This window comes from Mchenga conophoros, linkage group LG12 (genome assembly GCF_057382185.1).
Source record: "Mchenga conophoros isolate Kocher_MC1m ecotype Shallow Benthic linkage group LG12, M_conophoros_male_GT1.1, whole genome shotgun sequence".
NCBI classification, from domain to species: domain Eukaryota; kingdom Metazoa; phylum Chordata; class Actinopteri; order Cichliformes; family Cichlidae; genus Mchenga; species Mchenga conophoros.
The window spans coordinates 13,623,155-13,639,756 of NC_140537.1; the positions used below are offsets into that span (position 1 = coordinate 13,623,155).

Sequence of the window (16,602 nt, forward strand, 5' to 3'; positions counted from 1 at the left end):
ATAACGGAGGCATAATGCTCAGATTCAGTTGAATTTACAGTTCCACAGAGGCAACGGGTGGATATTAAAAGCCAAGAGCCAATTTTCATGTCTGCTACACAAAAGCGTCACCCTGAATCCGTGCTGTATATTCTGTCTTTCTCTCCCTCTTTCTGCTAATTTATAACTACTGTTGTTAACGTGCCGATCAATGAACCTGCAGGATAAAAGTCCAGCTGATTCTCCTCTGGCCCAGCTGGCCGAGGAGGAACCCTTTTCCTCCATATGTGTGCCCGCCATGGTTACTGCTCCATAACGAGCTTATGTCGGCCCCCGATAGGCGTGAAATGCTGCAGCCTCCGTTGGATCCCTCTGTTGCTTCTGCTTTGAAGTAATTTGTTGCTCTCACACTTCGCTATGGTTGTTGTGTCACGGGATGTGAAAAGACAGTTTGACACTGTATGTGGATGATCTGAACGCGTGTTTATCTGCATCATTATCTGCATGTGTGTGAACGCGTGTGCTCCGGCGTAGCTGTGGAAACCTATTTGCCACGGAGGCAGAGCTCCACTGGGGAAGCATGAATAATGGATCAAGGAAAAACGGGAGCTTCGGCAGAGCGCTCTGACCTCAGAGCGATTCAGAGAATGGAACCAAGGAATAGAAGTGTGCTAGCGTTGTAACCGATACTTCAGTGCCCCCCATCCTGCTTTCTTTTGCTAAAATAAACCCTCTCCTGATCTAATTTGATTCCATTTTGTTCTCGCCGCTCATGGGGAGAGACACACTTACTGCATGTTTGAATAACACCGTCCTGGACACACATGCTTTCACTTTGTGGCCTAATTCAGTGTCACCCCCACCCCATCCTCACCACAGCAGGTCATGACTTTGTTTGTGCGACGTACTCGGTGATGCTTCGTTCTGCATTTCAAGAATTCAGTGACAGCTCAGGTGTTCAGAGCTGTGGGCGAAATGTGACTTCTTCTTCTTTTCGTATTCTTTTTTACCTCACAGCACAATGAGTTTCTTACGAGACAGTGAGAGCTAGAGTGAGGGAGAGGAAGAGACCGAGGGGGTAAAAGGCGGAGCGCGTCATGTTCCCAGGCGAGTGGCTCGACGCACAGGATGAGTGTGGTTAACATACACACAGCAGGACATGAGAGCTTGCAAGCGCACAGACACAAACTGAAACGTGAACTCCCTCGCATATTCCCACAAGCCTGCTACAGACAGATAACAGAGTAACCCACACAGAATGTAAAACATCAGATCTGTGTTTTTTTTCACACGCCCACGCTCTAATATAACTGCTGGGTGCACGGAAGGTATTTGGCACATTGTGGCTCGTTCACATGACTCTATTTCGCTGTTTTATGTATGCAAACGAGGTAGCCGCTATGGATGAATCAGGCAAGGTGTACTTCAAGCCACCAGCGAGAAAAGCTGCACGCTGGTTTTCGAGACAACGCATTTGTTCCCGAGTCCATTGATGATAAAAGGCCAGATATCGATCTTTGTATCTTCTGAAAAGAATACAGGTTGTGGTTGTCAAAGCGGGGGAGGGGAGGGGGGGAGTGTTTAATGCATCTGTGTTACGTGTGAAAACATCACAAGTGGCACCATCTGCTGGCTTGTGTCAACACATCAGTTTATCTTATTACAGAGCAGCCCACATATCGCCACCTGTGCAGCCCAGCGACAGATGCAGACTGCCATAGTTTTTTGTTTCTTCTTATCACACTGTTGCATGAGCTGGAAGCAACACTGCAACTGTCTATTATTTTATTAATTATTATTATTAGATTATTTTCTTTGCTCACTGGTTGAATTGCTTGTTTTGGGGGGTTTTTTTTAAACTGATGCCCAAAAGATATTCAGTTCACAGTGATGTAACTGGGAGAAATTAACTGACTATTTTTAAAATCAGTTCATTAAATAATACTGAACCTAGCTTGCATCATCTTTATAGATATTTCATGATATTTATGAATTCATTAAATATTTGCTGGTAAAAGAGCTGTTCGTGTTGATCTCTTTGAGTCAATAGTCTTGCATCATTTATGTGCAGCACCATGTTGCGTATATCTAATCGTTCTCGAGTATTTCACCCTTAAACCAAACTCACCATCGACACGTCGAAAAAGGAACCACAGCAGGTTCTCGCTATGAGATTTATCTTGTCGTTGTGTGTTTACGCATAGATACGAGAAATGTTAACGACGAATCGTCTGCCTCTTTAAAAGATAAACAGATATCATTTGTAGCGGAATGAACAGAGGAAGAATTTCACAAGGCCTCTGGGGATTTTTTGTTTTGTTTTCTTTTGTGTTTTTTAGGCCTCCGTTGTCAGTCAAACCACTTCCTCTTGTGCACTTTCTCTCCGCTCGACCGGGTTAAGCCCTGCGCTGCAGGTCTTTAGTTAGAGCTGCTTTATAGTATTGCTTTCAGTTCTCTGACAGGTGAAAGATGAAAGGTAAAAAAAAAACAAGGCCTTGTCTTCATGAGCTGAAAGAAAGAGCTTTTTAATTGGGTGCGTTCCCTCGCTGCTATCGGCTGTGTTTACGAGCTGCTCGTGTTAAGGAGCCAGCCTGAGTTTTGACTGGAGGCCTGAGATCATTATCCCTCAGTGTGTTGCTCTGCTTCTCCTGCTCTGGCACTCCCCTCATGATGAAAATTGTTATTAAAATAAATGGAAAAATCCCGAGCCAGAGTTTTGGAAATCGTCTGTGCCATCGTTGCTTATTTTCAGGGCATTTCATTGCCACCCACACTGTAGCGGGGGCAAGCCTCTCTCTCCTGCGATACACATCAATATGCAATTAAGCACTCGTGGAGTTCTCTCCATTCGACTCTGTCTTTATAGCGCATAATAAACAGATGAGGAGATATTAGTCCTCCGTCAGCACTTCCTCAGCGAGGCTTAATGTGGTCTCTTTATTTTGGGAATCACATCTGATTAAGTCCTCAAGGCAGCTGGGAGATTCCCTCCAGAGAAGAAGTATTACTCTGAGCAGGAGATAGAGGAGGAATAGTGACCCTCATGCCCATGATCTGCAAGGGGCCTTTATTACTGTGGTGTTGATGGATGAGCTTGTGGGAGGTGGGTTTATTACTAAATTACATTGGTTTTGGGTTAGAAATTACAGCCTTAGTTATAAGAAATGCCACTCGGACACACTGTCGAAGGTTTGGGCAAAGATAGGCTCAGGTTAATTTTTACTTCACGGAGAGAAGGGAACAAAGAAGTGAACACAAGACAGGAGGATGAAAAGAATTGGAGTTGTCAGCGTAAAAGCAATCTAGAGGTGACAAGGTTCAGTGTAGTTTGCTGAATGTGGAAAAGGTCCGCGCTTGTTTACGCTGACAATGAGTTATAATTGCTCTCAAGGTCTGAGCACAAGCCAACAGAGCCCATTGTTGAGGATCATTGATTGTTTTAACCCTAAAGTGGCTGTTTTGGTGAGGACAACTCAGGGTTTTTAACATGAATGTTGGCGTTTCTTGATGAAATAATCAACATCAAAAGTTATTCCGTGTTCGAGATTTTTAGCGTCATGTGGTTTAAGGCGCGATTCAGAGGCACAGGGTTCACTGATTTCAGAGGTTCCCATTTCTAAATGAAAAAACAAGAAAGGCAAGAGAATTGTGTACAAAAGGAGACAGATGTCCACAGCTGTACACTGGCTACAGGTTGTCTGGCTGCCAGTTTAATGTGTAATCAGAGATTTGAAGGAAAGAACGCGCTCCAAGATGTGCGTCTATGTGTAGGAGTGCGTGTCTTTCTGGTTAGGTGATAAGAATTATCAATAGCATCTAATGTTTGTGTGTTTTGTGTTTCGGCTTGTGTAGATTTTATCGTACCACGGAGTTTCCATCTTTTTTTGAGATCTTCTCTAGAATCTATATGCAGTACAAATGAAACTAACTAATGTCTTGTTCTAGTACAGATCCACTGCTGTGTGTGCTTTTAGTTTGTCCACAATGAGATGGCGTTAAGGGCTCTTGTGTTGTGTCGTCCCCCTTTTTTCTTCTCATGAAAATGATTTGTTTGATCACAGGACTCTCTGTGAACTGCTTAAATTAAACATGCACTCATAAAGGGAGGCATCTGAAGGATTCTCCCACTGGGTGGCAGTGAATATATTTATTTTTCTTGTTTGTTAGATTACTTTTTACTTTTGTTCTGCTTTTGGTTTTTGGGGGTTTTTTTATATAAACTTTTACACTTTCGTACACATTTTTTTATTCCAGACACAGAAAAATAGACCGCCGACCTCTTGACTCAAACTGGTGCTTTCATTGAGTGAAGGGCGGCTGTGTACTGTGAAGTATTGACTGGTTAGTTTTTGTTACACGCGCAGACTGCAGGAGGTGAGTTCGTCTATTAATTCTTCCTCTGTGGCTGAAGGTGTGAAATCACTCACTGGTGTCTTTTTTTGGACAAAAATCAAATCTGACGTGCCCACTCCCCACCTCCCACCCCCCTCTGAATTTGACTTTCTGACATAAGGCATTTATCAGAGCTGCACATCGCTGTATTTTTTTGTTACACTCCAGAACAAAAGCAAGCTGATCCCGGTTTCTGGCCCGCTGGTGTGAGACGCAGCGTATTTGAGTCCTTCCCAGAAATGCAGTGGCACACATCGGCTTCAGTCAGACCTCGTGTCCCTTTGTTATTGCGCTCAGCTTATTGAGCGGCTTCCCCTGGTGTAAGAACCGAGTCCCTCACTAATATCAAAGCGCTGTGTTGATGCGGATTTGTGCAGTGCCTAGAGCTACAGGGTCTGACACTTCGCTCCTTTCATACAAAGAGCAAAGAGACGTGCGCAGGAGTGTGTGTGTGAAGGTGTGTGTACGTGTTTGTAGTCAATAAACTGAGAACTCTAGTGATTCAGTGAGAGCACAGCATTGAACATCCGGAGATGATGGCTACCTTTAACGCCACGTTATTTGAAACATGGGTTGGTTTAGAAGTGTAGCAGGTTTGCCACAGTAACCACAGGGTTGAAGGTAGTTAGTGCACACATTTCTTTACTAATCACTCCTCCGACAACTGTGCGGCTTCGGAGCGTAATGACTCTGTGCTGCAGTCTGCCCGCACCGAATGCAGGCCAGGTGTGCCACTCTTTCCACCGGCGCACCTCCCTCAGCCGACCTGCCCCACTTCTACGTCCAAGAGCCGAGCCATTATCTACACCGCACCACCACAGTGAGCTGTATTACAGGTGTCTAAGGTTACCTTCCTAAAAAGAGAGAGACCCTGGCTTTGTTCAAAATATGTAGTGCTTGAGAAATTTATTAGACCAACACACAGGGTAAGGCTGATGCCCCAGCTGGCCTAAGTTAACAGCATTGGTAATTACCAACATGTTCCTGTAATGGTTGTCCATCAGTCTGCACAAGCTCTTGTCACACAAGTTTGTTTGTTTCCTGTTAAACAGTTCTTCTACTCTAGATGATTTCTTCCATATAAACACTTTGTCTCTATCTTCACTTGTTGCCAAAGGGCATTAAAGTACAGACCTATATTTTTTTTATTTCCTAAGTGGTGAAATACAAGCTTCATTTTATTCCAGAATCCCATTAATGATATTAATTTCTGGAGGTCTCAATGGAGACATGATATATGATTTTCCCTTGGAGCCACCATTCTCAAAATATCCTCACATCAGTTCATATTGTGACCTAGTCTTCGCGGTTTCTTCTTCTAATGTCATTCTTACCATCAACTCTAATAATATTAAAACAATAAATCTAAAAATGAACAACGGCTTCCTTCTTCGTAAAATAATATGTATGAAGGCCTAACCAAGTGTCCTAGTGTAATTTTTGCAATTTAAGAGGAATTTAAATGGTTATAAAACTTTATTAGAATTTTTTAGTCCGCTTTTCCACCTGTTTGGAGTCTAAACTGTTAACAGGAATAAAAATGTGTGGTTTGAAACTATCCATTTCAAAGTAAAGTGCTTGTTTTCATCACATTGTCTCACACTGGCTTACGTTTGTTTTTTTATAATTGTCTGCTGTCCATTGCTTTCAAATTTAGTAAAATTTACAGGCTGCTTCCTTTAGGAGTCGCCATAGTGGATAACCTGCCTCCATTTTATCCCCGGTTTCCTCTTCTATAACACCAACCCTCTGCATGTCTTCTATCACTACTTCCATGAACCTCTGCTGAGATCTTCCTCTTTTCCGCCTGGAATATGGCAGCTCCATACGTCCTTTGTCCAATACATCCACCATCGCTCGTCTGTACATGTCCGAACCACCTCTGCCTTGCCTCTTTAACTTAAACGCAAATCGCTTGACCCAACCTGTCCCTCTCGTGTACTGACTTCTAATGCTGTCTATCCTCGTAGCTCCCAATGAAAATCTTTCCATTTACCCGGGCTTGGGATCAGCACTAAGAGTACATTTGAGTACACCATCACATTTGGTGTGATTTTATTTATTAGGTGTTTTTTAAAGGGCAGTGTAATCTCAGCTTTAATAACTCTTAGTTTGATGGCTTTGTACTTTTAATCCAGGGAAAGGAAACGTGTTCCTGTGCTCTGCTTCGCTCGGGGAAATTTGCGCGCTCATATTAATGCCCCTGTTTTTGCCCGCTGTGCTTCATAGATCTTGAAGAGTGAGCAAGTCAACTGTCTTTGTCGTCTGTGTTTGTCATGAACTTCAACCTCTCCGAATGTCATCCTGAATCAGACTCTGCGGCAGCGCTTTGCACAAGTCGAGTTGTCTCATCCTACTGCAGTTGTCTTCGTCTTTGTGGTGAAGCACATTTGACATTTTAGCTTGAGTGTTTTTCATGCCACGCAGAGCAGAACTGTCTGCTGCTTTCAGGTTTTTCAGCTGTGGCATAACAAGCAGTTGTACACAAATGGGACCGTTTACCATCCATTTTAGCAGTCGCAGGGTCATTTACAGATTATAAGCTGTGTATTAAATGGACCCGCATGGCGAGAAGCATCTGTCTGTGTGATGTGAGCAATTCTCTTTGTAGAGACCTTTGAGTAAGGGACTGTAACAACACTGTACTTATAATATTACTATTTTTATGCCTTTTCATTTCTTTTTTCTTAAAGGGTTCCTGCACTCCCAGTTAAAAACTTGACTGGTTCTGGACCAGTGCACCCAGCCTTAGCAGGTTAGACCAAATCTGCTGTGCAGCATCTGTTTAGCAATCAGCTATAAATGATCGTTTTTGCTGAGATGAGTAATGTTTGTTTATTTTTCTGTGTGTGTGCCCTACCCATGCGTCAGGTATGACAGGTATCCTGATGTGCGCTGCAGGTCTGCCCGTTTGCCTGACTCGAGCACCAAAACCTATACTGCACCCACCCCCCATCAACAAGAGCGACATGAAACCTGTGCCAGGAATCAACGGCATGCGCCGCAAAACCAAGAAAAAGCACCTAAGAAGAGGTGAGACGGCGGGACCGAACAACAGAATGAATTCAGAACAACAGCACTGTAGTTTGTAGTTTTATAATAAGTGAAGAAATGAGAAATGCACAGATGAGAGAAATCTGCCAACCACTGACAGACCATCTTTGTTCTGCCAAACTTTGCGACATGTTTCTGTCACGATCTGGTACAGGGATTCAAGCGCAGAGCGGTAAGGTATCTCCAAGGTGTGGTTTATTTACAGTGCAGTGCAATATATGTACAGTGAAGGGATCCAAAACTCCGGGGGGGAAATCACAGGGTAACTCGCTCACGTCTTCTTCTCTCACACTCACACACTTTCCCGCAGCAGGGAGGTCGCAGGTCCGGGGGGGGAATCTGAAGCAGACGAGAAGGCAGGTCACCAACTAATCACAAGTCACGGATATGAAGCACAAGAGCTGTGAGAACACTAACGTTAGGGGTACAATCATCCAGCGACGAGAGGATCTGTGTTCCAGCCTCAAATAGTGCTCCCGGTGATGATGGGTGAGTGTTGTCAGGTGTGTGTGTGGGCCAAGGGCGGGAGCCCACAGTGAGCTCCGCCCAGGCAGAGAGGGAGAAAACAGCAACAGCAATTGTAGCCTTGTGGGGCCGACCGGGCAGGCACGGAGACCATGACAGTACCCCCCCCTCAACGGGAGCCTCCCGGTGACCCACCAGGCTTACCTGGATGCCTGCGGTGGAAGTCCCGGAGCATGGCACCATCCAGGACAGCAGCTCGAGGCACCCAGGAGCGTTCCTCTATCCCGTAGCCCTCCCAGTCAACCAGGTACTGAAAACCCCGACCCCGGCGCCGGGAGTCCATGATGCGGGTGATATTGTAGACCAGCTGACCATCCACACGAGCCGGGGGGGCGGCGGGGCCCTGGAGGGAGGGCACAACGGGCTGGAGAGCACCGGCTTGACCTGAGACACATGAAAGACATTGTGAATGCGCATGTTGCGCGGCAGCTTGAGGCGGACAGACACAGGGTTCACAATGGCCTCAACGGGAAAAGGGCCAATAAACTGAGGAGACAGCTTCTTCGACTCAGTCCGTAGCGGCACAAAACGGGTAGCCAGCCATACTCGTTGACCGATGGTGTACACGGGGGCCGGTGTCCGGTGACGGTCAGCGAGGGTCTTGTTCCGCTCCTTAGTACGGAGCAGGGCAGCCTGAGTCGCCCGCCAGGCACGACGGCACCCGCGGAGGTGAGCCTGTACAGAAGGAACGGAGTGCTCACCTTCGATGGCCGGGAGCAAAGGTGGTTGATAGCCCAGGGACGCTTCGAAGGGAGACTTGCCCGTGGCGGAGGATGTGTGGCTGTTGTGGGCGTATTCGATCCATGGAAGCTGTTCACTCCAGGTCGATTGGTTGTGCGAAGTGACACAGCGGAGGGCAGCTTCCAGCTCCTGGTTGGCCCGCTCCGATTGCCCGTTACTCTGTGGATGGAAACCGGAAGACAGACTGACCTTGGCCCCCAGTGCGGAGCAGAACTCCCTCCAAACACGGGACGTGAATTGCGGCCCCCTATCCGAGACGATGTCCTCGGGGATCCCGTGAAGACGGAACACATGGGAGGTGAGGAGCCGGGCCGTCTCCAAGGCCGAGGGGAGCTTCGGGAGGGCGACGAAGTGTGCAGCTTTGGAGAAACGATCGATAATGGTAAGTATGGCGGTGTTACCAGCGGAGGGCGGCAGGCCCGTGACAAAGTCCAAAGAAACATGGGACCATGGTCGAGCTGGTGTAGGGAGAGGCTGCAGAAGACCCGGTGGAGGGCGGTTCGAAAGCTTATTCCGGGCGCAGGTTGAACAGGCGGCTACATACTCCTTGGCATCCCTAGTCATAGCAGGCCACCAGAAGTAACGTCGGAGGAACGAGCAGGTGCGGAGGACCCCAGGATGGCATGAAAAGCGGGCGGTGTGAGCCCACTGGAGAACCTGAGAGCGGACGGCTGAAGGAACGAAGAGGCGACCAGGTGGACCAGTGCCAGGATCCGGTTCGGTCTCCTGCGCCTCTTGGATGAGCCCCTCGATCTCCCAGGAGATGGCTCCAATTACGCAGGCGGCCGGGAGGACAGGCTCAGGGTCCGAGTCCTCCCCAGTGATGGAGAATTGCCTGGACAGGGCGTCTGGCTTTACGTTCCGTGTTCCTGGCCTGTAGGTGATAGTGAAGTCAAAACGAGCGAAAAACAGTGCCCACCTGGCTTGCCGGGAATTGAGACGTCTAGCCGAGCGCAGGTACTCCAGATTCTTGTGATCCGTCCAGACGATGAATGGTTGTGCTGCTCCCTCCAACCAATGTCTCCACTCCTCCAGGGCCAGCTTGACGGCCAGAAGCTCCCGGTCCCCGATGTCATAGTTACACTCTGCTGGGGAGAGACGGCGAGAATAAAAGGCACACGGGTGCAGCTTACCGTCCATCTGTTGAGACAGAACTGCCCCAACCCCGGAGTCCGACGCGTCCACTTCCACAACGAACTGCCGTGTAAGGTCCGGTTGCCGGAGTATGGGAGTGGTGGTGAACCTGTCCTTGAGCAGGGCGAAGGCTCGCTGAGCGGCAGAATCCCACTGGAAGGGAACCTTGGGAGAGGTGAGTTTAGTGAGAGGGAGAGCGATTCTGCTGAAATCACGAATGAACCGTCTGTAAAAGTTGGCGAATCCCAAAAAACGTTGCACTTGGCGGCGATCAGGAGGAGTAGGCCATTCCACCACAGCCCGCACTTTCTCCGGATCAGTCCGCAAGTCCCCCTTCTCGATAATGTGGCCCAGAAAACTCACTGACGCCACGTGGAAATCGCACTTCTCCCCCTTCACAAAGAGCCGGTTCTCCAGAAGGCGTAGCAGGACCTGCCGGACATGGACCTTGTGCTCCTCAAGTGTCTTAGAAAAGATCAAGATGTCATCCAAGTACACAAATACACAACGGTTAACAAAATCACGAAGGACATCATTAACCATCGCCTGAAACACTGCGGGGGCGTTAGTCAGCCCAAACGGCATCACGAGATACTCAAAGTGGCCCCGATGCGTATTGAACGCGGTCTTCCACTCATCCCCCTCCCTGATGCGCACCAGGTGGTAAGCGTTGCGCAGATCCAGCTTGGTAAAGACGGTCATGCCTTGAAGCAGTTCAAAGGCGGAGGAAAGCAACGGCAAAGGGTATTTGTTCTTAACAGTGATCTGATTAAGGCCCCGAAAGTCAATACACGGCCGCAGCAAACCATCCTTCTTATCCACGAAAAAAAACCCAGCCGCGACAGGGGAAGAGGAGGGGCGAATCAACCCTGCCGCCAGCGACTCCGAGATGTAACGCTCCATAGCATCCCTCTCAGGCCGGGAGAGGCTGTACAGGCGGCTAGACGGCAGCGGAGCTCCAGGAAGAAGATCGACGGCACAATCGTACGGGCGGTGCGGGGGAAGGGACCGCGCCCGATCCTTACAAAAAACATCCCGCAGATCATGATAAACCCGCGGAACCATCGAGAGGTCCGGGGCGTCCGACGGCGAGGCCGTGGGTGGGAGCGAAACGGGGGAAGCCGCAGCCCGGAGGCAGTTCATATGGCAGGCCACACTCCAACCTAGTACGGCACCCTTCTCCCAGTCGATATGCGGGTTGTGGAGGACAAGCCAGGGGTGACCCAGAACCAGCGGAGTGAGAGGAGCTTTAAACGAAAAAAAACAAATCCTTTCTGCGTGATTGCCAGAGAGAGATAATGAAAGGAATTCAGAAACATGAGTGATGTCAGGCAGGCACTGGCCCGACAGTGCGTGAACACGGAGGGGGCGTGACAGAGGCTCCAAGGCGATGTTCAGTTTGGCGGCGAGTGAGGTGTCAATAAAGTTCTGCTCAGCCCCAGAGTCAATGAGAACGGAGAGAGAATGAGAAACAGTCCGAACACGCAGAGTAGCCGGCAAAAGAAGCCTGGGGAGAGGGCTTTCACTCGACAGATCGCCCACCAGCACCCTCACGATCACTGGTGAGCGCGCCCTTTTGCCAGCGTTGGGCAGGAGGAGACAGAGTGGCCTTTACGGCTGCAATAAACGCACTCACCGGAGGCAAGATGGCGCTGGCGCTCCGCGGGCGACAGCCGTGAGCGCCCAAGCTGCATGGGCTCTTCCCCATCCCCGGTGTCGGCGTCACACGACCCATGGGCTGCAGTAGGGGTCCCACAAAAGTCCAGCGGGGCATGCCCCGAACGCGCGCGTGCGCTCCAATGTGCGCACACCTGATCGTCCACCCGCATACACAAAACCAGAAGCGCATCCAGGGAGGAAGGCAGTTCACGGAGCATTAGTTCATTCTTTATTTCCTCATTAATATTAGTGAGCAATGCACTTTTAAGGGCCTCTTCCCCCCATTTCGCCTGTTCAGCCAAGGTAGAAAAGTCAATAGAAAAATCAGCCATGCTGCGTTTACCTTGTTTAAGCGCAAGCAAGCGCTGGCCGGCGGTGGCAGTTGTGGCTTTCCTGTCAAACACACCTTTAAACTTAGTAAGAAAGTCAGAAAAGGTGATGTCCGGCTCCGCCTGAAGCGCAGCTTGAGCCCAGGTTAGAGCACGGTCCTGGAGTAACTGGACGATATAAGCGATTTTCGCACCATCAGTAGAAAAGGTTTGCGGTTGCTGGCGAAACTGAAGGGCACACTGAGTGAGAAAACCAGCACATTTATCAATCTCTCCCGTGAAAGCCCTGGAAGTAGGGAGGAATCTGTCAACGTGAACAGGTGGCGCGACACTTACAGCTGGAACTGGCGCCTCCAACGGAGGAGCGGCGACCAGAGGAGCGGCCGGTAGCGGTGTTAGCCGAGCCACGGCCTGTGTGAGGTTCGCGAGCTCTGCTCGAAGGTGAATGAACATCTGCTCGTGGCGTGCCAGCATCGCGGCCAAAGCGGCGAGGGTGGGAGTCGAGACCGCTGGGTCTGCTGAATCCATTTCCGTGGCTGGATGATTCTGTCACGATCTGGTACAGGGATTCAAGCGCAGAGCGGTAAGGTATCTCCAAGGTGTGGTTTATTTACAGTGCAGTGCAATATATGTACAGTGAAGGGATCCAAAACTCCGGGGGGGAAATCACAGGGTAACTCGCTCACGTCTTCTTCTCTCACACTCACACACTTTCCCGCAGCAGGGAGGTCGCAGGTCCGGGGGGGGGAATCTGAAGCAGACGAGAAGGCAGGTCACCAACTAATCACAAGTCACGGATATGAAGCACAAGAGCTGTGAGAACACTAACGTTAGGGGTACAATCATCCAGCGACGAGAGGATCTGTGTTCCAGCCTCAAATAGTGCTCCCGGTGATGATGGGTGAGTGTTGTCAGGTGTGTGTGTGGGCCAAGGGCGGGAGCCCACAGTGAGCTCCGCCCAGGCAGAGAGGGAGAAAACAGCAACAGCAATTGTAGCCTTGTGGGGCCGACCGGGCAGGCACGGAGACCATGACAGTTTCAGCCTTCTGAGTGTTGAAACTGCAAAATAAGCCACCAAATAAACTGTTGAGGGATCCATAATTGTTCCATAAGGTTAGCAGTGGCTCAGATTTCACCCAAGTTTGCTAACAGTCAGTTTGAAAAGCATTCCTGTACCTTTCAAAAAGCTCATATATGTATACAGTAAAATAACAACTTCATAAATGTAACACTACATTCAGATTGATACATGAAGACACAATGAAAGGCACAGTTACACTGAGCCGGTTCGAAAGGGCATCTGGTGTATAGTTGGAGAACTCTGGGCCTGAGTAAGTGTTGGTCGATGCAAGCAGTGGAAACCACAGACCTCCCCGGGGAGTTTTTGTATTAATTGAACAGTCAGACTGTTGGATTTCTATCCTTGCACTGCACTTGTCCTCTTAGTCAGTCCTTCAAGCATCTCACCATTGTGAACAAAGATTTTGTTTAGAGATACACCAGTTTGAATTTCCTTCAACTGTGACGTGCCGGTATCAGTATCAGTAAGAACAGCATGCGCCAACAAAAGCATTCCTCAATGCATAGTGTTATTTTCATTATAAAAGAAATTATTAAAGTTTACAAAAGCAAGTGCAACAAATGTCAGGTACTCACATCATCCGCTGTGTTTATAACGTCACCAGATAACAGCCTTTTTTTCTTTCCTGCTTCTTTAGCTTTAAACAATTTGCCTTTTCTTAGCTTCTTTAAAATCTCCTTGTTCAGTTGAGAGATGGTGATTTAAGTATCCAATTAGGTTTGTTGTTACAACAGTTTTTTGCGGTGGTCCTTATTCAAATTCACCAAAATCAAGCTTTTAAACAAAAAAAACCCCAAAAAACAAGAGCCTATGCTAACAGCTATGTGAGACTACCTTTGGGTAAGGCCTAGAGCTAAGCTAAATGCTAACACAGCTAATATATCCAGACTGCCTGGTAATAGCTAGCTACTGTAGCACTAAATATATAGTTATTAGTTTTGCAAGTACACTTGGCCTTAAACTAGAATTTAAAACATGCTATTAGAAGGTATCTTTTATATGAATGTATTACTATCAAGCCAAGTTGTGCGAAAACTTTAAAAATTGCAAATTCATGACCATATATTTATTTTAGCCTCAACAAATGCTGCAGACTATTACAACACGTTCTCACTCCCAAAACGTAATATTTGATGCTAGGTGACAAATCGTCAACATATTACGCTTCCAGACACCCACCACATCCCAAGTGACAAGATCAGAAAAATGAGGAAACATGAGAACTGTTTGGAATCAATCTCACATGTTCGTTCATTTTACTTAAATCACTTTGGAAAACGCAGTTTAACGTCATTAAAGTGCTGGCAAAGGTTAGGGATAGGGTTAGGGATAAGGTTAGTGTTAGGGCTGGAATACATGGCTGGTACATGTATTACTGCGGGACTGTCATTCAACTGGATTTCATCCATAAACTGGTGCGTAGCATTAGAACGCGGAAGGTCACCTTTCACATACCTCAGGAACGCCACGGGATGTGACAAATAGTCGGGATGTTAGGCCTCGGGAGTGAGAACGGGCTGACTATTACCAAAAAACAGCAAAACTAATAAAATAAAATAAAATAAAATCTTCTGCTGTAGTAATTAGAAATTATTGACCTTTCAAATGTTACTTCAGGTAACAGACAAATATGCAACCTATGTGTTTGTGTCTGATTTGATTTCTATTGCTCTGCTTTCTGCACCCAGAACAATCAGAGAAGTGAATGAAGCTGTCAAATAACAACAGAGTAAAATTATTCTTAATTAATTTATTAACTTTTTCTCTGTCTTTCTCCTCCTTTTTTCTGTTTTCACCTCTCCTTCTCTTCACACATTTCTACCTCCTGCATACCCTTTATACCTGAGGATTTGGGGGGGACAAAAGCTGTCTCCTTCCCTCACTACTCTCTCTGCCTGTGTTCACTGGCTCTCCCTCAAATGAACAAACAAAAGCTCGGGGGGGAAAAAAGGTTGCCTGTAAGCGTATTAGGGATGTAAGCTGTGGGTGTGCTCTCAGCCATACCAGCCTGGTTGCACACAGGGATTATGAGAGTGTGGGGTTGCCAGTGTTATGTGGCAGCTTCAAGGTGACCTCCTCTTGAACATCACTAACATGTGTACTGTTTCCACGTGCACACTTTCTTTTATTGGTAAAAAAAAAAAGAAAGAAAAGAAAGGCACATGGGGCAGAGTAGTCTCTGAGACTGATCTGATGTTATTCTCTTGTTTTTGAATAGTCAATTTTCTCTTTACTCACACTTACCTGTGGCTTGTTCTCATGACTTTTGTGACTTATTTTTAAAAGGGAAAAACCCAGAAGATGTGGTGCGACGATACACTGAGAAGATTAAAGTGGTGCCAGATGAGGTGAGAATAAAACCCATCGGTGCGCATATTCAGGATTGAAGTTGCTTCATGAGTACAGTCATGTACATGTCAAATGGCAGCTCAAGTATTTTGGCCCGCTATTCCAGGACTGTACCATCTGCATGGAGAGGCTGGTCATGTCATCCGGCTATGAAGGCGTCCTGCAGCACAAAGGCATCAAGCCAGAGCTGGTGGGCAAACTTGGCAAGTGTGGGCACATGTACCATCTGCTATGCCTGGTGGCCATGTACAACAATGGCAATAAGGTGGGTAAAAGCTTGCGAGCCAGACGCTGTTATGATGTCACGCTAGGCTCAAATTCTAAACTCGCGATGTCTTACAGCTCGACGGGGTTGCACGGCACTGGCAGATGATGGCCCTCGATATTGCTGCTAACAGATGGAAAGCTTATATAGCCTCATCTGATCAGTCTTGACAGCACAGTATTTTGTAAAATTACTTTGGACACTGATGTTTGCTTGCAGGAAATTCAGATTCACTGCTTGCAACTGCAAACAAAAGAACACCCTGCTGCACTGTTGGTGCTCCAGAACAAAAAAATCAAGACAAATCAAAGTTTCTATTGTGCATTTAAAATACCTCAGTTCACCAAAATGCTGTACAGTTTGTACAAAATACACACTATACACAAGGATCACTAAATGAACAATAAATATACAACAGAAATGTAATAAAACAAAGTAAATAAGTCTGTTTTTGCACAATAAAGCCAGGGAACTCTGCTCAACTAGACGTGAAAGCAAGAACAAATGGGTCTTTAGAAGATTGGGAGCCACCACTGAAAAGTCTCAATCACCTCTAAATCCTTGATCTGGGAATTTCCAAGAGCAGGTCGTTCGTAGATGTCCGTGCTCAGCTAAGAGTCTAGGGTTTCCAAAGTTCTGTTAAGTAACAGGGTGACAAACCATGAGGTTTAAAAAGAAGGAATAAACGTTTAAACTGGATCCTGAAATGGAAGTAAAGCCAGTCTAAGGAAGCCAATATGGGTGTAATGTGATCACACCATTTTTCCCCTTTAAATAAAAGTGTGAATTACAAAAGTAACAAAAACAACAAACTTCTTATTTACATTTTACTGTAACAATCTATGCAGATGATTCTACTTTTTATTTGTCCAGTTTTTAAAATTCCCCTCTTTGAATTTAGATTTTTCTTTAAGCTGCGATAGGTGATATTGCTGTACTACATTATAATAGATGTGTAAATCCTACTGTGGCTCCAGAAAGAACTGCAGTGGTGTATTTTTTCCCAGCTCTACTTGGGGATAAAGACTAACAACTCCTGAGAAAAATATGTTTTTTTATCCACTAAATATTAAAATATATTTACCAGTTAGTTC

The 16,602-nt window shown here is 46.9% G+C and overlaps 1 protein-coding gene across 4 annotated transcripts in view; it reads left to right on the plus strand.

Moving 5' to 3' along the window:
- dtx1 (deltex 1, E3 ubiquitin ligase) overlaps positions 1 to 16,602 on the plus strand; it is a 53,355-nt gene that overhangs the window by 25,895 nt on the left and 10,858 nt on the right. For all 4 annotated transcript variants that reach the window (XM_085293822.1, XM_085293823.1, XM_085293824.1 and 1 more), the window contains 4 exons: positions 7,065 to 7,126; positions 7,243 to 7,404; positions 15,181 to 15,242; positions 15,350 to 15,508. In XM_085293822.1, coding sequence (XP_085149948.1) covers positions 7,065 to 7,126; positions 7,243 to 7,404; positions 15,181 to 15,242; positions 15,350 to 15,508 — 445 coding nt within the window. The remainder of the gene's footprint in view (positions 1 to 7,064; positions 7,127 to 7,242; positions 7,405 to 15,180; positions 15,243 to 15,349; positions 15,509 to 16,602) is intronic.